General features: G+C 29.1%; 2 protein-coding genes across 4 annotated transcripts; one reads left to right on the forward strand and one right to left on the reverse strand.

Moving 5' to 3' along the window:
• Positions 1-7986: 7986 nt before the first annotated feature.
• On the forward strand, positions 7987-9486 carry LOC114187546 (aspartic proteinase CDR1-like). Its single transcript, XM_028075822.1, has 2 exons — positions 7987-8584; positions 8750-9486. Exons 1-2 carry the CDS (start codon positions 7987-7989, stop codon positions 9484-9486), a joined length of 1335 nt encoding a protein of 444 aa, XP_027931623.1.
• A 6889-nt stretch (positions 9487-16375) lies between these two features.
• On the reverse strand, positions 16376-21004 carry LOC114183795 (AP2-associated protein kinase 1). Of its 3 annotated transcripts, none has more exons than XM_028070955.1 (9): positions 20874-21004; positions 20656-20738; positions 19514-20001; positions 18771-18936; positions 18424-18474; positions 18144-18326; positions 17917-18010; positions 17067-17794; positions 16376-16961 (listed from the first exon to the last, which is right to left on the reverse strand). In XM_028070955.1, exons 3-9 carry the CDS (start codon positions 19975-19977, stop codon positions 16635-16637), a joined length of 2013 nt encoding a protein of 670 aa, XP_027926756.1. In that variant the 5' UTR covers positions 19978-20001; positions 20656-20738; positions 20874-21004; the 3' UTR covers positions 16376-16634. The 3 variants fall into 3 exon arrangements, with proteins under 3 accessions (XP_027926756.1, XP_027926739.1, XP_027926747.1); XM_028070938.1 differs by having other exon boundaries at positions 16376-16964; XM_028070946.1 differs by having other exon boundaries at positions 16376-16964; positions 20853-21004.
• Between the last annotated feature and the right edge of the window lie 4583 nt (positions 21005-25587).

The following is a 25587-nucleotide window of genomic DNA, read 5'->3' on the forward strand; positions in this document are numbered from 1 at the left end:
TTTTCCTTTTATCATAATCTTAATTATACATTTTTTTTTCCGTTATGTTATGTTCAAATGGATATTCTCAAATTTGGGTCACACATTTAATTATCTTTACTCCTTTATGATAATTTTATTTATTATTTATTTTTTGTTTCATGATAATGTTTAATTCTCAATTTTAAGTGCTCAATTGCATAAATCCTTAATTTAATTCAAGATCAAAAGATGAAGAATCTATGTTTAAATTTGAATTATTATTAATTTAATTTTGTTATTTGTGCTATTTCGTTTAAGTGGTATAATATAAATTTTTAATAGTATAAAAAATATTTGAAATATTTTTAAACTTGATTATTGGTTTTCCTTTTATATTTTGTTAAAAAAGAAATTAACCTTTTTACTTTGTTTGATTTTTTTTTGTTACGTATGTTAGTTTCTAGAGAAAATGAGCACAGGAGATCAAGATTTGCAGGTACCAAGTCCACCACAGTGTTCACAACAACCAACTCCCTTTCAAAGTTCCAATAATGACAGTCAATCTCCATTGAATCCATCTACGCAAACACCTTCAGAAGTTCATGATGAAATACATTCAACAACACAAGTAGAGCCTGAGAAAGGGAAATTGAAAAGTGTTGTGTGGGAACACTTTGAAAAGATAAAAGTTGATGGAAAATACAAAGCTAAATGTAACTATTGCAAGAAACTGCTTGGTGGAGAAACAAAGAATGGAACAAAGCACTTGCACCATCATACAAACATATGTATTCAAAAGAAGGCTTTAGCAAAAGGAAAAGGGGGACAAAAAACACTTTTTTCTAAGATTTCAAGTGGCAAAAAGGAATTGGCTTGTGGAGCTTATAATGAAGAAAATGCCAAGAGGGAACTTGCAACAATGATTATATTGCATGAATATCCATTGTCAATAGTGGACCATATTGGTTTTATTAGATTCGTGACAACAATTCAACCATTATTTCAACTTCCTTCACGAAATACGATAAAGAAAGAGATACTCGGCATCTATGAACATGAAAAACAAGTTGTTATGAAGTTGATAGATACAAATAAAGGAAGAATAGCAATTACATCGGATATGTGGACTGCAAGCAATCAAAAGAAAGGGTATATGTCTATCACAGCTCACTATATTGATGACAATTGGACATTGCAAAATATAATTTTGAGGTACACCTTTTTTAATTTATAAATTTTCCAGTAATTTTTTTTATGCACCTCTAGAAAGATTATATGTCTTACAAAATATTGCTTAATTTATAGGTTCATTTATGTTCCCGCACCTCACACAGCTGATCGACTTTGCAATGTATTAGTTGATTGTTTGTTCGATTGGAATATTGATACAAAATTGTCTACTATCACTTTAGACAACTGCAGCACAAATGATAGCATGATTGAAAAAATTAAGGATAAGTTGAAGTTGGACACACTCATTAAGAAAGGGTCTTTGCTTCATATGCGTTGTTCAACACATATCCTTAATTTGATTGTGAAAGAAGGGTTAGCCGTCCTAAAAGAAGGGGTGGAAAAAATTCGAGAAAGTGTAGCATATTGGACAGCAACTCCTAAAAGAATGGAAAAATTTGAGGAAACAGCTAGACAATTGCGAATTTCTTTCACTAAAAAGTTAAGTTTGGATTGCCCAACTAGATGGAATTCTACTTACAAGATGCTTGATATTGCCATATGTTATAAGGATGTGTTTTTTAGGTTAAAGCAACGTGAAGCTCAATACACTTCTTTGCCAACTGATATGCAGTGGGAATTTGCAAAGGATGTTTGTCGAAGGCTAAAATTATTTAATGACATCACAGAAATCATTTCTGGCTCCAAATACCCAACTGCCAACATCTTTTTCCCAAAGATTTGTGAGATCAAGATTGCAATAAATGATTGGGTTAAATCTCCTGAGATAACCATTCAAAATATGGCAATACAAATGTTAAAGAAATTTGAAAGTTACTGGAGTGTTATTCATGATATATTGGCAATTGCTTCAGTTTTAGATCCAAGGTACAAGATGGACATGTTAGAATATTATTTTTATAAATTGTATGGTAATGATTTTGATCTGAAACTTAGTAGGATTCGTCAAATGTGCTATGATTTGGTTTTGGAATATCAATCAAAAAAGAATGAAACTTCTTCTTATAGAGCTACATCATTGGAGTTGGGAAAGGATGTTGATAATGATGCGAATGAATTTTTAGAGTTTATGGCAAAAAAGAAAAAATCTATAACTACAGTTATGAAAACAGAGTTGGATTATTACTTGGAAGAAGATAATTTGCTGGTTACACAAGAATTTGATATCCTATCATGGTGGAAAACAAATGGGTTAAAGTTTCCAACCCTTCAAGCAATTGCAAGGGATGTTTTAGCTATTCTAATAACAACTGTAGCTTCTGAATCTGCTTTTAGTACTGGTGGTCAGATATTAACTTCTCACCGTAGTCGACTTCATCATATTACTATAAAGGCTTTGATGTGTACAAGAAGTTGGATATGGAACTCAAACCATCTAGGTAAGTTACTCAAATTTATTAATATTTTTTGTTAGTATTTTTTGTGAATTCTCATCTAATATTCTACATTTGGTGTTTATAGGTGTTAAAAAATTAAAAGGAAAAGATGTTCTCATGAGTGAAAATGAATCTGATGAAGAAGGTACATTATATTCTAGTAATTAAAATTTTCAATTTCAATTATTATATCATATCTAATTTTTCATTTTTTTTCTATGTGTAGGTGGATCGAATGCAAATGAAACCACTGATCATTTGTAAAATTAATAAATATTTTGGTTATTATAAAATTTTAGTAATGTGTAATTTTTTAGCTTTTATATAATTATTTGAATTTTATTTAGTTGTTATTTGATACTTTAATTTGAGATTTATACTATTATAATATTTTTCTTAATATTTGACATCATGAAAATCAAAAAGAGTATGTTATTTTAATATTGAATATTTTGATAGTATCATGATTCCGTTGGTGTGATTTTTAAATTTTTTTTATAAAAAATATTTAATTGATATATGGAACAATAAAAAAATGGGTATGGGTATGGGTATAAGAAAATACCCGTTACCCGGTGGGGATGGGGATGGGTCAAAAGTTGTATACCCGTTGGGTTTGGGGATGGGGATGGGGATGAATTTTTATTATGGGGATGGGGATGAGATCATGATACCCGTACCCGCCCCGCCCCGTTGCCATCCCTATACATAACGACTTCACTTTTCAGTTTAATGTCGTCTTCCATTATGCCGATTTGACCCTATTTTACAAAAAAAAAAAATAATGAACCCATTTTTACAAATTTAAATTAAAATTGACTCTGAAATACAAACATGTCTGATTGAGATAAAACACACGCTCGGATTAGGTAAAAGACAAAAGGATTGACAGGAAGGGATAATTTATTATTAATGAATCAAAAGATTACAAGTATTTTGTATACAACTAAAATTCTTGTATAACTCTCGTATCTATATCTATATATAAAAGTGATATCCAATTTCGCTGTCCAAATTTATATTCCCAATTTTACTCTTTAATAAATGACTTTTTTTTTAAATTAAAACAATTATTTTTTCATTTTTACCTGTAACTGTTTTGTTAATTAAAATTGATATGATTATTTAATTTTTATTTGGGTTAAATATGTTTTTGGTCCCTCAAGTTTCAGCGAAATTTGGAATTAGTCCCTCATCAAAACTTTTAACCAATTTAGTCATTCATCTTTCAAAATGCGTGAATTTAGTCCTTTTAACCAAATTTTGTTAAGTTTATCTGACGTTTCAAGCGCACTTCATGATAGTATTTAAGTTAACATTGAAGCAAAAATGTGTCAAACAATATGAATAATTTAAATACTATCATGAAATGCGCTTGAAATGTCAGATAAACTTAACAAAATTTGGTTAAAAGGACTAAATTCACGCATTTTGGAAGATGAAGGACTAAATTCATGCATTTTGGAAGATGAAGGACTAAATTGGTCAAAAGTTTTGATGAGGAACTAAACCCAAATTTCGCTCAAACTTGAGGGACCAAAAACATATTTAACCCTTTTTATTTTAAATTACTTATTTTTAAACTAAAATAAGTATAATTAATAAAAAAATATTATCTATAAAATAAATAAAGAAAGTATTTATAATAAAATTTAAAAAATTATTTATATTTATTTTTAAAATTAAAAAAAAAATAGCACACATGCATGTGCATGTTTTTTCACTGGTTATTAGGGATGACAACGGGACAGGGCGGGAACGGGTTTCACTGTCACATACCCATCTCCGTAGAAAAAATTCATCCATATCTAGGGATGGCAATGGGCGGGACAGGGATGGGTTTCGCTATTTCATACCCATCCCCGTAAAACAAATTCATCCTCATCCTCATATCCAAACCCAACGGGTATCAAACTTTTGACTCATCTCCATCCCCACCAGGTAACGAATATAATCTCGTACTCATACCCGTACCCGTTTTCTTACTACTTTAATATTAATTTTAATTAATTTTTATAAAATAATAAAAAGCTACGGTAAATGAAACATAATATTATCAAATATTCAATGTTAGGAGGATGGTTCTTCGATATCAAATAGTTTGAAATAAATTATAATTGTTTACATTTTAGATTAAAATACCAAATAAAATTTCATGAGAACCAAAACATTTATTAAATTTGCAAACATTAATAAAACCTAGTTGATGAAATTTAAAAATATTTTTAAGAAAATATAAAAGGAAAAAAATTATTCAAATTAAAATATATTTTAAATGTTTGTTTACTTCAATTTTTTAAATTGTAATGAATCTCTTTTTTATACACTAATAAAAGTTATAATACATCACTTAATCAAAATGACGCAAAGAACAAATAATAAACATAATAATAAAATTGTAAGATAGATCTTGTATCTTTTAAACTCCAATATATGTTGGATGGTAATAAAAAAATATTTATGGCAGTTACATTAAATTTTATATTGTAGTAAATAAAAATTATTTATACAATTATAGTGAAAAAAATTAAAGTATAATTGTAATGAGTTAGAAAATAAAAAATAACTAGATAAAATATATCGAAATAATATTCTACATAATGAAAATAAACAAAAATAAAAATATTAAAAAATTAACAAATGTGTGTCTTATAAACAATATGAAGACTATTGAAATGAATCACACAAAGGAAAACAAATGTATAATTAAGGGTATGATAAGATGAAAAATATCTTAGAGATTTAAGAAAACTTTTCAAATATCAACATATATACTCAATGATTGAGAAATTAGAAAAATTGTTGTAGCGAAACAAAAGAGTTCTTCAAATGAAACAAAAATTAATAATAATAAGTAAATTTTTTTATATTACCTAGTAAATGAAAGATTTATGTTATCAAATACTTAAATTGAGAGTATTAAACATTCTCATGTGAAAGGAAAATATACAATAAATAAAAATATTAAAAAATAATAGAAATATTCAAATATTAAAAATAAAATTTTTTTAATTTATATACATCATTTTAACATGATTACATAAAGATTATGATAAGATAAAAAATATATTAGAGATGTGAATGAATTTCATAACAAACCAAATAATTAAAAGAAATAAAAATAATATATATATATATATATATATATATATATATATATGAATGAAGGGCATGCCCTTTTTTATAAAAGACATCTCACAGAGTAAGTGTAACAAAGGATTTATTATTTGGAAAAACTTTGTAAGAATCAAAAGAAGATAATACAAACTTTCAAATCCAAAATTCTCTTACAAAAATTTATATGTATTAAGGTTGAAAATAATTTTATAAGAAATTGGACCCTTATGTATAGTTTACGTGACATGGCAAAAAGAGGAAGAAGGACGGTTACAAAAGTTACTTAAATAATTAAATAATATCTAATATTAGTATTAAACTAATGACTATAGTTATGTCTAGCTAACATAAGTTATAACTTTCATATTGAAAAACAAAAAAAAAAAAAAAACAGTTACAACTTTTTCATGTTCTAAAGTAATGTATAAGTAGTTACAAGCATGTATGACTTTGCAGATAACATGAAAGTTAAAACCTATTCATGTGTCTTAAACCATCTAAAACTAACTACTTTATTCGTCTTCCAGACCTTACTGTTTTTCTTTTCTTAATCTCTCTTACAGGTAATGTTTTTTGTTTTTTCTTTTCATACACTTTTTCATATTTATTTTCACCATTTTCAATAGACCTTGATTCTGCATAAAGAAAGATGTTAGATTAATTTTATTCCAACCATAAGTTGCGTCTTCCCAACCACATATCAAATACTTGAGGTTCTGTAAGAGATTTCTAAGTACTCTCTCATCACCTTAGTTTTGAATTAATATATATATATATATATATATATATATATATATATATATATATATATATATATATATATATCACCTGTAAAAATGTTATATTTTTAACTTATATTAGACAGTAAATTCTAATTTGTCATTCACAATTAATTTATTACTAAAATTTTGAAATTCAAAAATATGTATACATAATTATTGATTAAATATTATGGATCTTGACATTTTTTTTCCCTGAATTAGAGTTAGGGGAAGAAAATAAGAAAAGAAATTACTATATCTTACAGAAATATTAAACGTATTAAAATAAATTGTTTTAATTCACAGAATATTGTTCACAATACTTGCAACTATTTTTATTTTTATGTGAAAATTTTAAAATTAGAACATTCATATTCAATTTGATATAAACTGTATATTATAAATCAGTATTTGAATGGTCCAGAATAGAATGAACTGAAACGACTTGATTATTAAATATTAATTAACAAATTACTTCAAAATATTAGATAAATAAAATAAAAATGAGAAGTTATAGTAAAATAATATTAAAATGAAAATTTTATCTAGTCCTCGTATCTTCTGAACACAACTCTATTTGTGAGACGTTGTGAACAAGTGATTTGATTGTTTGCTTTTACCTATTTACACTGATTTGTGAAGATGAATACTAAGGAGGAGAGTTGAACCTCATCTTACATGAACCTAAGGAATCAAAGAAAAAATACAACTTAGCATAGATCGCGTAAATGTTTTTCAGTTTTTTTTTAATTCCTTCTTCAATCATGAAATATAATATTAATAATGATAATGATAATAATAATAATTTTTAAATAAAAAATATTGGAAAAAATAATAATAATAATTATTAATTATTAATGATAATTATTATTATTTATTAATAATAATAACAATAATTATAATAAAGAAACAATGATGATAAAAATAATAATAATTATTATTATTATTATTATATTTTATTTATTGTATTTATCAAATAATTCACAAATTTTATTTTTAATCTCTTCATTTTTTTTATTTGTAACTTCATTTAATCCATCTAGTCACTCTATCTCAAATTCATTGGAACAAAGACATCTTAAACCTTAAAATAGTTCGGCTAAATTTTCAAGAGTTGCTTTCATTTCAGTTTTTTTCTTCTTAGACTAAATTATGAACTTATAAGAAGTTGAGACGAAAATGAAGAACCTTATTAATTTCTTCAAACGGTTAATTAGGATATTAAATCTACGACCTTTCTTTTTCTTTTTTTCTTTTCTCTAAGTCACACCTAGAACCTTAAATAAGAATTAAATGACAGTGCTCCAAGTGAGTGAATCGGAAAGATCAAAGGGTACTGTAAATTATTCCACATATTATGAACTGTGATCCTGAGCCATGCAAATTTAACAACAGGACAAAAATCTTCAATTTTCATTTTGTAACATCCATGCATGGAATAAAAACCATTGTTTTCATTCAATTATAACAGTTCAATGGAATTCAAAAGGGTTCTTCTACAATCAATACTCTCCAGAAAGAACCTCTATATATACAGTGTTCTTCTAAATCCATCCATACAGCTGCATTCATCTCACAACATGGCCCTTCAGTCCTGCATTTTGTTCATCTTCTTCCTCTTGTTCAAATTCTCAACCACTTGCTGTTATGCCAGGTCTCTCACTGAGCCACTCAAAGGAGGTTTCAGTGTTGAACTGATTCACAGAGACTCTCCAAAATCTCCATTCTACAACCCCACCAAAACCCTTTTTCAGAAACTCAACACCTCTTTCCACCGTTCTCTGGACCGTGTTAATCACTTCTATGCAAAACCAAAAGCTACCAAAAACACACCCCAGTCTGTGATAATCTCCAACCAGGGAGAGTACCTTGTGAAATACTCCATCGGAACTCCACCGTTTGAAGTGATGGGCATTGCTGACACCGGGAGTGACCTCATTTGGTCTCAGTGCAAGCCTTGTGAACAGTGTTACAACCAAACCAGTCCATTGTTTGACCCTTCCAAATCCAAAACCTACGAACCTGTCTCTTGCTATTCTACGGTTTGTCAGACTCTAGGTCAGACTTATTGCCTCTCTGATGCTCAACCCAATTGCCAATATACTGTCTCATATGGCGATGGATCTCATTCACAAGGAAATCTTGCCTTTGACACACTCACTTTGGGTTCTACTACAGGTAATCAAAATGTACCTTTTAGGTCATTTCATGTTTTGTGATGCCAACCATTACACACACAAACACTTTTAGTTTGTCATCAGTTAATGTTTTCCGAATGTTCATTTGTTTTGATGTCTTTTGTTATTTAATGTTCGTTGGTTTGTTTTTGATGTTTCTTATTAGATTCCCCAGTTGCATTTCCCAGTATTCCCATTGGTTGTGGTGTGAACAATGCTGGTACATTTGACACCGAAGGTTCTGGCATAGTTGGTTTAGGAGGTGGTCATGTCTCACTTGTCTCCCAGATAGGTCCTTCAATTGACTTCAAATTCTCCTATTGCTTAGTGCCATTGTTTCACCCCAAAAGCTCGAGTAAGTTAAATTTTGGAGAAAATGCTGTTGTGGATGGCCCTGGAACAGTTTCTACACCAATCATACCTGGTTCTGTTGATACTTTCTATTACCTTAAATTGGAGGGCATGAGTGTGGGGTCCAAAAGGATTGAGTTTGTGGATGATTCAGCCTCAAATGATGAAAATGGTAACATTATAATCGACTCAGGAACAACTCTCACCATTTTGCCAGAAAAATTTTATGCGAAATTAGAGTCAGAAGTGGCTGCTAACATCAACCTAGAACGTGTGAATATAACAGACCAAATTCTAAGCCTTTGCTACAATTCTCGAGGACATAATGCCGTTAAGGCTCCACCTATTGTTGCACATTTTAGTGGTGCAGACGTTGTGTTGGATTCTCTGAACACTTTTGTTAGTGTGTCTGATGATGTTTTGTGCTTTGCTTTTGCCCCAGTGGAAAGTGGTTCCATCTTTGGTAACTTAGCACAGATGAACTACTTAGTTGGATATGATTTGCTGAGGAAAACTGTGTCCTTTAAGCCCACTGATTGCACCAAGATATAATCTCACTTGTTCAGTGAAACATAGTTCTAGGTTGAATAAATGAGTTTATAAGCTTAATCAACTGCTATTTTGCATTTCAGTTTACTGTTCAATTTGGTGTTATGCATGGGAAATTTTATTTTGTTCATGATATGAAAAATGTAGTCATTGTTTTTAGAATATACATGATTGTTTTTAATATAAATTGTTAACCAGAGTCACTATGATAGAGAAATAAAATTTGAAATACTTTACGAATGATACAAAAATCGGAAGAAGTGAATCAAAATTTTCTCATGTTATCACTAATAAAAATATTTTTAATCATTACAAGAAAATGTCTTATTAGTAACCAATTTTAGTGATCAAAAGTTGTTAGTCACTATATTGACTTATTTAGATACCAAAACATTATTAGTTACTAAAATAGTTGCTATTATGAATAAAAAATTATAATTGGTCACTAAATTGATTTTTAAAATTAGTTACCATGGTTTTGGGTACAAAAAAAAATTGGTTACTAAAAATTAGCTACCTAGATTTTGGCTACCAAAATGACTTAGTTACTAAATTAGTCTCTAATTAATTAGTGATCAATTTAGTGATCAATTATAATTTTTTATTTATAATAGTGATTATTTTAGTAACCAATAATTTTTAATTTTATAAATTTGTATTTAAATTGATTATTATAGTAACTAACAATTTTTGGTCACTCAAATTAGTTACTAAAGAGACATCTTTTTGTAATGAATCCTTTATCCTTATTCTATTAAAGTTCTTTAAGGCGATCTATTTTGCTTTATGGATAATATATTAAATTTATATTTTTACACTGTATTTAAAGTGATGATGTCTAAATTTCTAATATAATACAAAATTAATAATTATGACTTTTGAATTAATTTTCTTCAGAATTTATTATATAAAATATAAATATATTATATAAAATATAAATATATACTGCATTAAATTCTCTTGTGTTATTGAAGAAATATTTACGAAAGTTAATTTATATTTATATTTCAATTAGAAATTGAACAATAAGTCTATAAACTAAATATATATTTTTTACATGAGCCATCAAAAACATAATTAGTCTCTTCAAAATAGAACATATTCGGTATTTTTAAACACAGATTCGAATTAAAAAAATGACACAATTTTATGAAACATTTGAATAAGAGATAAATTGTCAATTTACATTTTAAAAATGGTTTGGAAACTGGAACTCTTATTTCTTTAATTTTTGTTCTAATAGGCTGTGATTTCTTTTACATTGAAAAATCATACAACTACCTTATATTAATCTTGAAAAGGATCCAAATAAACCCTAAGTACACCAAAATAATTATTAACATTTAATTTTTTTTAGTGATCTTATTCTTATAGCATGAAAGGATCTTAATCAATTCAAGAGGTATTGAAGAAGTCAAATTCCATAAAAATTTTGAATGATGGAAGCATGATACAAAAAAAAATCCATAACTAACATATAAAACTACAAGGTAGAAACAAGAATAAATTCAAAAAAATAAAGGATTAGCAGCAAGCTTACCTTTGTGAAAGAATCCCAACAGATAAGTATAAAGAATATTTATTACTTAAAAACGTTTTTTAAGAATAAAAAAGAGAGTACACACCTTCAAAATTCTCAAAGTTCTATTACAAAATTCATGTATATTTAATGTTCAAAAATGATTTTCAAAAAGAAGCTTTAACCCTTACGTTACATATGGCTAAAGAGAAAGATAGAAGGTCGTTAACATCTAATATGAATACTAAATTAATAACTATATTTATGTCTCACTAATTATTAACATTTAAGTTACAATTTTCACATGTACTAAAATAATCTACAAATAGTTACACAAACATAACTTTGAAAATTAAGGTACAAGGTAAGAACTATTCATGTGTCTTGAATAATCTAATTAAACTACTTATCTTTTATCTTCCAACTTTTAATTCTCTTCTTATAATATCTTAATCATTTTACTTATTTTTTGCCATGCTTTTTATATTTATTTTCTCTAGTTTCAATAGATTTCTCTATTTAGATGACATTTCCCGTATAAATAAGCAGTGAGACTAATAAAATTTCTTCATGAAGATTTTTATAAAACTAAAATAAGAAAAAGAAATTGATGTTTTTCTTGTTTCTTCCGTTTATATAGTTGCTCCAACGTTTGTCATGTCACTTGGATGACTTTTAGTGGTTATAAATTAGTTATATGATCGCATAATTATTAAGAGTTGTAATTAATTTCAAGATTACGTTAGTGGTCATAAAATAGGATGTTACAGTAGTGTTACATAAGTTGCGTCTTTCCAACTGCAATTATCAAATGCTTGAGGTTTTCTAAAATTAGAGGAGAGTAGGCTGTGGGATTGGGAGATTGCTAAAGGTGTTCCGTTTAATGGAGAAGAGCACAACCTATTAGACAAGTTTAATAATTTCATAGATAAAACTAATGTCAGTGATATACTAGCACTAGGGCGAAAGTACACTTGTATTATAGCAACTCCTACATTTTGTATTTTTGTGAGCAAGAACATTCTTTCCAATCCTGTTAAGATTTTGTAGTGCATGAATAATTATATGCTTCTATTGATAATTTTTTCTATGTCATGTTATGTTGTTGGTTGTTTTCCTTTTCTAGTTTCTTTTCTTACCCTTTATCGTTAATTGTAGAATGAAAAGTAACATCTCAAAAACCAATAGTGCGTGAAGAAGATAATTGTTCTGTCTCAAAACCAATTGAGCCTGCACTTTCTACCCCACCAATTGTCAGTGGCTCTACAAATGTGAGACCCCTTTCTCATGACGAACAAAAAAATCGATTGCAAGCTTGGAATCATTTCATTCAACTAGAACCTAAATTGGATAAGAGTGCTCAATGCAAGTATTGTAATGTCATTATTCGATATGAGAAAGGAACAACTTCAATGTGTAATCATGTGTTGAGATATCCAAATAACCCCAATAAAGAAGTAAACAAGAGGCAAAAACCTAGTGCATCTTCAACAATTGATGGGAACATTAACTCTCCTTCTTATGATAGATTTGACCAAGAACTTTTTCAAGAAGAACTAGTAAAAATGTTTATGGAATCTGAACTCCCCTTTCTGTTTGTAGAGCATGCTACTTTTAAATTCAAATGCTTTGTAACCAAGATTTAAGATCCCATCACACTATACCTTATCACGTAATATTGTAACATTATGGAATGCAAAGAAGGAATATTCGAAGAATTTTCTTTCTCAACATTGTCAAAGAGTTCGTCTCACTAGACTTCACTTAAAAATCAAAGTTAAATGTGTTTGACATTCCACTTCATCGATAATGATTGGAATTTGCATAAAAAGATTTTGAATTTTCGTCAAGTATAACAAGTCATACTAGAGAGGTCATGGCTAAATTTGTTGAGTCATGCTTGCATGAATGGGGTTTGAGTCGTGTTTTGACCTTGACAATAGATAATGCTACATCAAATGATACGGAAGTTCAACACTTGATGAGAAAACTATTGTTGTGCACATATTTTAAACTTAATTGTGAGTAAGTGGGCTAAAAGAGATTGATAATTCTGTTTTAAGAATTCGTGTTGTAGTGAAATATATTAGATCATCTCCTTCTAGATTTATGAAATTCAAAGAGTGTGTTGAAAGATAAAATATTGAATATAAGGGTCATATTTGCTTGGATGTTGAAACAAGGTGGAATTCAACCTATTTGATGTTAGATGCTACTTTGAAGCATAAAAAGGCATTTGATCAACTTGAGTTTCATGATACAAAGTATGCTAATAGTTAGGAAAGGGGATTGGATTGCGTTCTTATGAAGATTGGGAATATGTTGAATCTATTCTACCTTTTTTAGCATTTTTTTAGAAGCTACTTTGTGCATCTCTGGTAACTCCTATGTTACTAGTAATATGTACATGTTAGAGGTAGTAGGAATTTGGAATGGAATCAATTATTTGTTTAAGTCCAATAGTACAAGCAGTGCTACATATAAGATGGCTGAAAAAATGAAAAAAAAAATGGCAAATATTGGGGTGAACCTAACAAATTCAATATGTTGTTGATTATTGTTGTCTTCGAACCTAGATACAAAATGAGTTATATGAATTGGACAACTGATCAATTTTCTGATCCTGAAAAGACAAATGATGGATGGGCATTAAAGTCAAAATTGGGCATTTCTTCAAATTTGTTGTTTAATGAATATAAAAGTCAAAACAGAGCTAAAAATGGCACACAACAAACATATGTAGAGATCCCTAGTTATCCATATGGAAGGAACAAATTTGTGAAAACAACAGGATTAACCTCTTCAAACAAATCTAAGCTTCAAAAGTATTTAGAGGAAGAGCTTGATACAAGTGCAAATTTGAACATTCTTGATTGGTGGAAAATTAATTCATGTAGATTTCCAATTCTTTAAAACATAGCTCGAGAGTTATTAGCCATGCATGTTTCTACGGTTGCATCTGAGTCTGCATTTAGCACAGGAGGAAGAGTGCTTGATCCATATCGTAGTTCTTTATCATATCAAAAGGTGAATGCACTTATATGTATACAAGATTGGTTAAAAGACATACCTTTACCATCATTGTTGGACTATGATTTTGAAGAGCTTCAATGTGTTGTTGAACGAGGTATATTAATGTTTCAATTATATAATAATATTACAATTAAATATGTGTTAAATAATGATAATCTTTTCATTTATTATAGGATTAGTTTCTCAATAAGATGTTGACCAAAACATGATTTCGTTGAGTTAAAGCTCAATCTCATGCCCTTTTTCAAGAAGATATAGCTTTCTTGGTGCGTTTTTAATCCATTTTTTGGGTTTTACAAAATGGACTAGATAAAAATAAAGTTGTTGATATTTTGATAGGAACATTGTGGCATACATAACTAGTGGGAGCTCTTTGTACTTAAGATGAGACTCGGATTTTTTGTACCGAGAATTTAAAGTGTTCACTTTTCAATTCATCACAGTTAAAAATTTAGTGCACCCAAAGTTCAAATTTTACTTATTGTGATTGTTATGGTTGTTTCTTCTTCTTTACTTGAATGAAGTTTTAATTGTCTGTTTTTCCTATGTATTTCAGTATTAAGATTCTCTGTTTTCTTCTCATAAGAGCTTTCATTTTGGTTAGCAAAGTATAAAATCAAGTTGTTCTTCTTTTTACTTGTTAGCTTCTGGATAAATGCACTACCAATTCTGATGTTCAAGAAGTGGTATTTAAGAAGAAAAAAATGTGATAATTTCTCTTGGACTGAATTATTACTGCAAAATCTTACCAAGAAGAAAATAGAATTTATTCTTTAATTATTAGTAATTACTTTGGTGAAGATCAAGCATAATGTTCTGTTTCAATCCAATCATGTGCTCTTTCTATTAGAATCATTGCAGCATCAATTATCTATAAATTTTAGGGATAATAACTGATGTGAATGGAAATATTATACATTTATAATATTATTAATTTTTTTATTATTTTATATATTATTTAAATTTTTTTTAAAATATTTATGTATCAGATGAAATAGTTATTTTATTATTAAAATATAAATGTAAATTATAATTATAATATTTAAGATTTATTAAAAAAGGATTTTAAAATGGATCTAGATTTTCAATTGATCTATTTGAATCTAAATTTTAAATTATGTAAATTATTTTTTTACAAAAGGTAGATCAGTATCAACAATCAAATCCACATATTTGGATTCAGATTGGATGAGAATCAAATATCTAAAAATCCAATTCGTGTTCATCTCTAATTTCAAGAGAAGTTAAAGAAAACAGAACAACGTAAATGAGACAGTGACTCAACTAAAATATCAATTCTTAAATGGCATTGGAAGGGTATTTACATTTACATAAAATGAGTGTTTGTCTAACACTTTCCATTCCCTTTTACACCTAGTTTGAGTTAGAACAGGAACCAAATTGACAAAGCAACTTGAGTTGCTCTTAAGAAGTCAATGGAGTTAAAACACTCGGATGTATTGATAAGTTGTTTTGTTTTCATCTGTAAGAATGGAAATCGTAGGGATATAAAAAACTCCGTATCAGCATATATCTCTGGATAAGACCCGAAACGAATAGAAAATTGATATTGTAAATAAATATCTGCGGATAAAAGGTACCAATATTTTTGCTACCCGTATATTAACAGAACATATACAAATATCATAATATTCATACCCATAGATATTTGTACCCGCTATACTCTAATTTAAATTTAAAAAAATAAAAAACATAATTAAAATATGTTATTAAATATTTATTTTTATTTTTTATAAATATTGACATAAATATTTATACAAATATCCATAAATATCCGTGGATATTAAAAAATTTTACAAATATTGACATAACGGATATCCAACACATATAGATATGAATACAGAACATATATTTATCCAGCACTTAGAGTACGAAAAAACTACTACCCACCCGTTAACATCCCTAATAAAGGGTGAGAAAAATATCCCTCTAAACAATGTCCCTTGTTTGCAAGTTACCTTGTGTCGGTTATTCTTACTTTTTCGCGAGTTCGCAACCCATAATTGACAACTAAAAGCATTATGTTATAATAGCTTTTGGTTTTTCTTTTTGAAAGCATAAAGAGAAACACTATATCTTATCCGTGTCAGTAGTAACCACAAACCTGTAATAAGTTAAATTAAAAAACTATAATTACAATTTATCCATGTAGTAGAAATACGAATCTCTAACGTTTGAGAATACGTCAACGTAGCATTTGTGCAGTGCAACCACTCGTTCAAATTTGTAGCACAAAGCTTTAAATTCAAGCTCTGGAGTCTGAATGGGTTGGGTAAAGAGGGCGCTGGTCCAATCAGACCCTGGCCGAATAACACAGAATAAACAGTAATGCAGCAATCTTGCAAACTGGAAATGAATACCGTCACCCGAGAATGGCTTTAGTCCAAAGAAAAACGTACCATTTCGAAGCATGATCCACACACAAAAAAAAAAAAAAAAGAAAAAACAAACTCGACCGCATCAATTTAAAATACAGAATATATAATGGTTTGCATTCATTTTACTTCTCAGTGTAGACCAAAAAAAAAAAGTCTCGGTGCAATCACACAGTATAGATCCTTTAGAACTTTTCCCACGGTTAAAAACCAGCCCAACCAGCTGGTTGAGAAGTTGGTTTGCTCTCAAAGGCCTTTGCCTCATCAAAACCCTGAGACTTACCTCCGGCACTGCTAGGTCTTTGCATCTGTGAGCTGCCAGTAGGTACAGCACTGAAGCTATCAGTTCCAAAACCCCATGAATCAAAATTAGTAGCCAGTGGAACAGGTTGCTTGTTCTGCCGGCCATTATTTGACCTGACTGATTTGGTAGTATTTCCTGTTGAAAGGGACTTTTGTTGTTGGGGTTCCTCAGGAAAAGCTTGCCATGACTTAGGTTCTGAACTGGGAGTTTTCCATTCAGTTCTATCCTGCTGTCGCAGTGTAAAACTTATAAGCATATATACCACGAACACAATGTAGAACAAAATCAGCAAGAAAAATTATTTGAGAGGAAAACAACAAACTTTTATTACCATAGGTGCAGATGATGTAATTGCAGGAGAGGTTTTCAAACCTTCTCTACTTGGTGAAGGAGTCCGACTTGCCAGTGCTTGCTTGAGATCCTGCAATTCTTGCCTTTGGGATCTGCAGATAGCAGAAAGCTTTTCAAACTTTGATGTTATTTCAGCTTTTTCCACGTTAGCTTCCTTCAGCTGTTCTTTGAGTTTCTCCACTTCAACCTCTAATGCTTGTTCCCTTTCGGATTTGTTATTAAGTCCAGTGTTGAGCTTATTGGTATCGAATTCAGCAACAAAAGTGTTAAAAGCCTGGTTTTGAAAGTTAGCTGTATTCTCCATACGATCTTTATCATGGAATAAGTTTATTTCAAAATCCTTAGAGGGTTTGGCATCAGGCTTGTTTAATTTTCCATGTGTACTGCTTTTCACAGTATGAGTTTGTGCATTAACCACTTTGCTAGTACTAACATTTTTGGCTAATTGTTCATTTTCAGGACGAAGTCTATCATGTTTCAGTGGCATATGGTGACTAGATGGTTCTTCATCAAAAATTGGCTTGCTCTTGTCCTCAGTGACAAGTGGATCCTTTGCGTGCTGACTGGACCAGAAAGCACCAAGCTGCCCCCCACTGCTCCCTCCCCTAGAAGCAAGGGATGGCTGTGGTGTAGTTTTGGGTTCTCCGGATGAAGGTGGAGGAGGTGGGTTCCTACGAGGCATTGGAGGTGATCTGTTTGAGGGCATACCTACAAAAATTTAGAAACAAATCAGTTTTCTAAGTAAACATTAAGGCGGAAAATTGTATGTACCACTCCAATCTTCTGCAAAGACATTTTTGCCTCTAATTCATCAAGGGTAACATTATAACCTTCATGATTGTTGGGAGAGGGTGATTCAGGTGGCCTGTCAGGTAATGACTTCTGTAGATTAATGGGCAGTTGCTCGTTAACACGAAACCAGACCTGCCACCATGGTAGAAAATCCAAGGTCAGCGATTGATTGCCCTAATTCTAGTACCTATGAATGCTATTGATGGATGATCTATGACCAACCTAAACTGATGGAGAAGAATGGCCAATCAAGCAAAGCGCTTGCCTGCGTGATATCTGGTCTGTCATCTGGTCTAGCTTGGAGCATGTCTCTTATCAAGTCCGTGATAGATGAACTGTATTTTGGTAAATCGGGAATACGGTAGTTGCCATTTAAGACTTGAAGCTTTGATTCCCCATCAAATGCACTTTTGAAGTAGCATATGCGGAAAAGAAGACATCCAAGAGCCTAAATATTCAACCAGAAGTATTATTCCTCAATTAGCATAAAATAATTTGGCAAATAATATATTGAAAACGACAAGTTTTAGCCATGCATGACTTACCCATATGTCTACCTTCTCATTAATGACCTCTCTCAGGAACAGATCCCACATCTAAAATTCACAAAAACAAAATGAACATTTGTATCACTTGACAATTAATTTTTGGTTACAACAAAAACTAAAACATTTGAGTATCACTCATAACAACACATGCAAACCTACACCTAACCATTAGCAATGTTGTCGAGGGAAATGGGTACACACTTAACCCCAGAAAGAACCAAGATCAAACTCGTCTAGTGTCCACCACATGGCCAATCCAAGGATAGAACCTAGGCATATGGAACTGTCACCACAACCTTCAGTTGTATCCTAACTTTATCTAGTGAAGACAGATCTTAAATTACCTCAGGGGCCCTGTAGGCTGGAGTTGTATACTTCCTGATATTGTCTTCCTCGATCCCCATTTCTTCTGGCTTTTCAAAACGTTTGTGATTAGTGGAAGTGCTTCCAAAATCACATAACTTCCATAAGCCATCTGAACTTAATAAAAGATTCTCCGCTTTCAAGTCTCTAGGAAACATAGGAAAATTAAAAGCAGTTTATTAATGATAAAAAAAAATTAAAAAAAAAAAGCACCACGTATGCTTCCATTAGATTTGCCAAACTTTTTGAATGATGTTATGAACAAGAAGACAAAAGTCAGTCTCACGAAATAGAATGGTTGAAATAAACATATAAATCACATGTGATTAAGTTACGATTTTAATAAAACAGAAAATAAAGACAACATTTGTGTCTAAAGATGTAAAAGTCATTTCATTGTCCGTAAATATATCATGAAGCGTCGGGGCTATGGGGCATACTATCTAGCACATTAAAATGAAAAACTAATTAGCAAACAATGATGCTGAAGAAGTCACTCGTGGGGAGAGACACACAACACCAGAGTTTCGTAATAGAAAAAGAAAGAAACACAAATATGAAATTTAGAAAAAAAAAGAAAAAACAGAATACGAACTGAAAGCTTTACATGTTTCAAATGATTGAATGCAAACAAATAAATAAATAAATAAACAACTTAGAAGAATATAAAGAGAAACATCACAAGTTTTGACACTCATTAAATCTTTTAGCTGGAGTTGTTTACCGGTGTGCAATAGGTGGGGACAGGCAATGCATAGCAAAAACTGCATTACAGATATCCCTGAAGATCAAAAGAACCTGTTTCTCATCAAAATAACCAGCTCCGCGGTTCTCCAGCACATTGACCAGAGACCTCTCACAAAATTCCATCACAAGGAATGCCTCCTTCGTCCTCCCCATATCAAAGATGGAATGTGCATGAAGTGTGACAACATTGGGATGTCCTACCAGCATCTTAAGCACAGATATCTCCTTCTTTACCAATCCAAGTGATTCCTCATCATTGCATATTATGTGCTTCAAGGCATATTGCTTTGACATATGTACAGCATCACGAGCTAGGTAGACACAGGAGAACCCTCCTTCCGCAATGGCCTTAACAATGTTTATTTTAAGATTGCCAACATCTACAGTGCGGCCTTCAAGACCAGTCTGTTCTTTGTGGCCGAATGGCTTAAATCTCCACATATTTTAGGAAAACAGAAGAACAAGCTGCATATCCAACTTATACAATAAGCTATAGCTTCCACAGTTGTAAGTCATAAAGAAAGCAAAACAGAACAGGATGCTGCATATACGCATGATAAAGTTTATATTCCCATGCAGCCGACAGTACAATTTGACTTTATCCTCCATATTAGATGATCAAATTCATTCATACTCAAAAAGAAAGAAGGAAATATAACAAAACAAACAATGAAGGAATGATCCCTAAATAAGAAAAGAAAAAACTACACTTACGCAGAAACGCTTTCATAACAATAGCAAAGCAAAACGCAGTTTCAAAGAACTCTTTAATACGCTAAAACTAAATGGCTAATCAGGGTTACATGTATTAACAAAAATCAAAGAGCTTTCGTAGATCAGCACAATACACTTGCATAAGGGAATAACATCTAATAATTGTCGCACCCAGATGAAACTTATCTACCTCAATAAAGCAGTTAAGAAAATACAATTGCTAAACTAAATAACCACACCATAAGATCCAACAAGAAATAACGCTAGGTCATTAAATATTCAATAATCACTTCTGAATCCATAAGATCCAATCCAATCATAACAAAATGGTAATCAACACAAGACCAAAAAGAAAAACAAGCATTATAAATAAATAAAACAAAAAAGCACAATCAATAACCTCACCTAGAATTTTCCCGCTTTTTGCTCCAGAGAATGAGATCCTTGATCAGAAACTCAACTCAAATAGAATAGACCACGCCCTCGATCTGCATCCAACTCAAACACCATTGTAGATCAATAACTCAAATCCCAAAAAGAATCACAATACCAATCCTCCATAATTCATAATTCATGAAAAGAACGAACTTTAAGAAACTCACTATCAAATCTTGGGATTCTACCTGTTCACCCCAGATTGAGGGATCGATGAGTTTGTCGAGAATTCGAATCGAATCTAACAATCCGGCACTAACTCAAGGGATTGAGCTTTAGCTTCGGCTGCTAATGTTGCTTCTTCAGATTTGGCCAACTGAAAAAGAAAAGCTATCTGTGAAGGATATTTATATATAAGAGGCGAATAAGGAAGGTTGAGTGAGAAGATCTGTACCGTGAAAGTTAGAAGATTGTGGGACCTGAAAATGAATGGTGAAAGATGAGGTTACACGATGAGCTGACCGCAGAGAACAAAAAGATCCTTTCATTCCTGTTTCGGTGAGAATTTACGTGGGGTACACGCGATTGTGACTTTATTGCTATATGCAGATGCAGAAGGTTTTAATCTAAGTGAAATGTCACATTTTTTAACACATTTTTATAATATTTTTTATAAATTTACTTTTTATTTGATTGTTACTCTATTAGATTTTACATTTTTAATAAATTTTAGCTGATTATTAAATAGAGTAAATGATTAACATGATGAATGTGTACTAATTTAATGTTTGAAAGAATGAAAAATCTAATTTAATCTTTGACGGTGTAAAAGTTTCAGATTAGTTTTAAATATTACCGTAAATGATAGAATAATAATGTTAATGTCATATTTAGAGACTAAATTGGTATTTAAAAGTAATTTTTAATGTTAAAATAGACTAAAACATCTAAAAGTGACAAAAATAATTTCTTTATTTTTCCTTCATTTATTTCTCCGTCCAGGAGTAAATTCGTCAACTAAAAAGTATAAAATGATGGATCTTATCAAATTAAATCAAATCTATCCCCTTTATTTATAGATGATCAATCTAACCAAATTTTTCATAGTTAAATTGTTCTTAAGCTTACCTTATAAAATATTTCCAAAAGTTATTTTTTTAATTTGTTTTACAAAATTTGCTTTCGAATTTTTTTTTAAACTTTTAATGAATTGATTTAATCCATAAAAAATTTAATAAATGGATTATATATTTTTATTAATGGATAAGATATTTTATTAAATTATTAACCTATCAAAATAGAGTAATAGAGTTTTTTATTTATAATCTAATATAAAATTTATCTCATTCATCCATGTCGTCACCCTTAAAAAAACTACCAGTATAATTTAACTATATGTCTTTTTTCACATTTATGAACTAAAATAAATATTTATTTATAAAAGGCTAAATTAGCCAGTGTTTGACAAATTTAATGATCGAATTGGTTATTTATTTTATTAAGGATACATTAAAAATAGTCTTAATCACTTTTTACCTCATTATTTATTAATTTTACTATTTATTAAAAGTTCCATCAAGATTCACTATTTTTCATCCAATTAATAGTTAAATCAATAATAAATAAATTTAACAATTTTAATTTCAAGGTCATGTAATTTATAACTAATTAAATAAATTTTAACAAACTAAAAGCCCCATTATGTTATTTTTAAAATTTAGAAAGTCAATTATTGAACCAAATTTAATAAAAGAAATAAAAGGAAAAGAAAAAGAAATAGAAATAGAAAATTAACCCTATCAAGTATTTTTAAAATGTATTAATAATAAAAGTTCCTCGTAATGTTTTTTACCCGCTTGGTCGAGAAACAACGTGGTGGGATGTCACAACAAGCAAGTTTTATTTTGGCAAAAACATGCGTGTTTCTCATTTTTAAATTACCAAAATCTTGGTAGTTGAAATTTGTTTTTTCTGCAAAAGTATCTCGTGAGTCTTTAATGTGATCATTTAATTTTTTTTATTCATACAAATAGAGAATACCTTGATTATTAGAATTTAAAAATTAATATAACTAGTTGAAATGAAATGAAATGTATTTTGGGAACCTAAAGCATATAAAACCATCGATTTAAAGTTGTTCAATGATAAACTTTGTATCTTTAAATTTATTAAGTTTCTTTTAAGGAAAGTTTGCTATCTATTTGTTATACATGAGTTTGGTTTAGTTTGGTCTTCATTTACTTTTTGTTATTATTATTTTTTTAACAATATTTTTTTATGAAATGATAAATTACTGGTATATTTTGAAATGTTAATTTAATTAAAATATTAATCTAATTGAGATGTCATGATCCATGGTGATATCTAACTAATTTTATATATAAAAAAAGTTGTTCAATTGACAACAAAAGGAATAAAAGTTATAAAAAAAACTCATAATGTTAATTATGTGAATCTTGAAAATTATAAAAAATCATAAGGTTAGTAAGTTTTAAATTTGTTATTATGATGATTCTTTTAATTTATTTGAATTTATTTGTTATTTTTCAATATTTTTAGTTTGCCCTATTTTCTTAAAATTTAAGTATAACATAATTTTTTAGTTAGATTGATGATAATTTATTAAAGAAGTTGACACGCCAGATAAATAACTAATATCATGTGTCACTACAAATATTATCATTATGAATCTGAGAGAAAAAAATTACATTAACTTATTTCTAAAAAAATATATTAAAAGACATCTAAAATAATGTAACAAAATTAAAAACGACATAGTAGTAAAAAAAGTTATTAAATTTATATTTAAATATTGTTATAATTTTGTAATTTTTTTATGTATAAAAACATTCAATATTTGTTAACAAATAGTCTAATTTTTTTAAAAGGATAAACATATTTTGAAATATTCACATTTTGAGTAAAGTATAATGTCTCAACTCAGTCCTATAAATCTTTGAGTAGTTTATATCATAAACCTTAATTTTGTTCACTCATACTTTCAGTAGATTATGGCATAAGCTTCAACTCTACTCAACCTCTAATACCTTTTAATAGATTGTGACATAAGTTGTCTTGTGACTCTACTCAACTTCTCATCTCATACATTTTCATCTCACAAAAACAAATACATGTTGTAACTGGTGATGGAACTTGAACAAAAATTTTAGGGACAAAATTATATTTGTTATATATAAATTATTTTTTTAACTAAAAAAATTCATTTCTTTAGATTATTTTTTCTATTCAAAATAAGCACTCATGGTAATAGAATCCAAACAATATGACAATAATATATATGTAAGAGTAACATAAAGTTTATCATCAACAATAATATATTAAAAAAAGTTACCTTATATGTATTACCAAATTTGAAGACGCTTCCCCGGATGACATTCTGAAGCATTTTCAAATTATTTATATGTAACTTTAGGAATCTTAGAGAGTTATTTTTCGTTTTTTTCAATTTTTGGATTCTGATGAAGTTTTTTAATGTTAGATGACGTAGATGTATTTTTTTCATTTTCATCACAAGCCTTCCTCTTGAAAAAAAAAATCAATTTTTTTATTCTTTACCATAATTTTTCTAATATAAATTTGTCACCTCTCACCTATTTACAAAAAGATAAAATTATGAATACCCCAAATTAAATCTTAAAAGCAAGACTTAATATTTTAAGAAAACTAATAACTTCTAAATGATTAACTTCCCCTACCTTATATTATAAAATATTTTTTGTATTATTTTGAAATATAAATTTATGTTTATTAACATATAATAACAATTTTTTATTTTAATTTAAAATATAATTTATAATTTTAACGAAATAGACCAAGTTATTTTCAAAAAATTATTTTACAAATTATTTTTTCTATAAATATAAAAAATATTTCATTAATCAATCAAATCAATGATAATTTATTTATTTATTTCTATGTCTATCTAATGTTACCATATAATATTTATTGCAATGTCTAAACATTTCTAAAATAAGAATGTGTTTGCCAAATAAAGACACTAAGCCCAACTAGGTAAAAAGGTCCAAATAGTAAGGTATAGGTTAAATATTATGTCTTTTGGTTTCCATTTTTGTAACAAAATATCGATTTGCTCCCTCTATTTTTTTTTATCTCAATTTGATTCTTATTTTGGAAAATTTGATGCAATCAAGTGTTTTCCATTAGTGATGTAGTAACAATGTTAAAGGAGTGCTACATGTCAATTTCTGAATTTTTTTCTTTTTTTGTAATTTTTTTGTAATTTTTAATTCTTTTTACTTTTTTTTTAAATTAAACAATTTGCCACTATCAATTTGTGTAACATTTAAATAAAATTAATTTTTGTTTCAATTTGGGAAGGGACGAAATTGCATAATTTTTACAAAAAATTAGGATTAAATTGAGACAAAATAAAAACACAAGAATCAAATTGAGAATGAGGAAATGACACCGGGCATAATAGTGACACATGGCATTGTCACTACCACATCACACTGTCATTGTCACGTGGTACGATGTCAGCTTGATACTTTGCAAATTGTTTAATTTTTTAAAATTTTAAAAATTTTAAAAACTTAAAAAAACTTTAAAAAGAGTCCAAGAACGTGAATGGAAAGAACTTAATTGCATCAAATTTTCCAAAATAGGGACCAAATTGAGATAAGAAAAATAAAGGTACCATATTTTTAAGAATTATTGTACATTAAACAATATGCATACATCATGTATCACATTTTATTATTTTCAAAAATAAGTGTATCAACATATTAGATACATGACATATACACATATTGTATCAGTGCATCATAGTAGACACCCAACCCCTTCTAGTCAATTCAAAGGTTATACAGGAGTTTCTCGAACATTGAGGTAAGAGTATACAAAATCTTAAAATAGTTTGATTTCATAAAAAAAAAATTCTTTTTACTCTTTTCTTCAATCTAATAACTTGACTTTTCAGTA

The sequence above is a fragment of the Vigna unguiculata genome, chromosome 1 (genome assembly GCF_004118075.2).
Source record: "Vigna unguiculata cultivar IT97K-499-35 chromosome 1, ASM411807v1, whole genome shotgun sequence".
NCBI classification, from domain to species: domain Eukaryota; kingdom Viridiplantae; phylum Streptophyta; class Magnoliopsida; order Fabales; family Fabaceae; genus Vigna; species Vigna unguiculata.

Coding starts and splice junctions, on each gene's coding strand:
- LOC114187546 (XM_028075822.1), top strand. CDS start 7,987: ATGGCCCTTCAGTCCTGCATTTTGTTCATCTTCTTCCTCTTGTTCAAA. Junction 8,585..8,749: donor CACTTTGGGTTCTACTACAG/GTAATCAAAATG, acceptor GTTTCTTATTAG/ATTCCCCAGTTGCATTTCCC.
- LOC114183795 (XM_028070938.1), bottom strand. CDS start 19,977: ATGTGGAGATTTAAGCCATTCGGCCACAAAGAACAGACTGGTCTTGAA. Junction 18,327..18,423: donor ATGAGAAGGTAGACATATGG/GTAAGTCATGCA, acceptor TTGAATATTTAG/GCTCTTGGATGTCTTCTTTT. Junction 17,795..17,916: donor CTCTCCCAACAATCATGAAG/GTTATAATGTTA, acceptor AAATTTTTGTAG/GTATGCCCTCAAACAGATCA.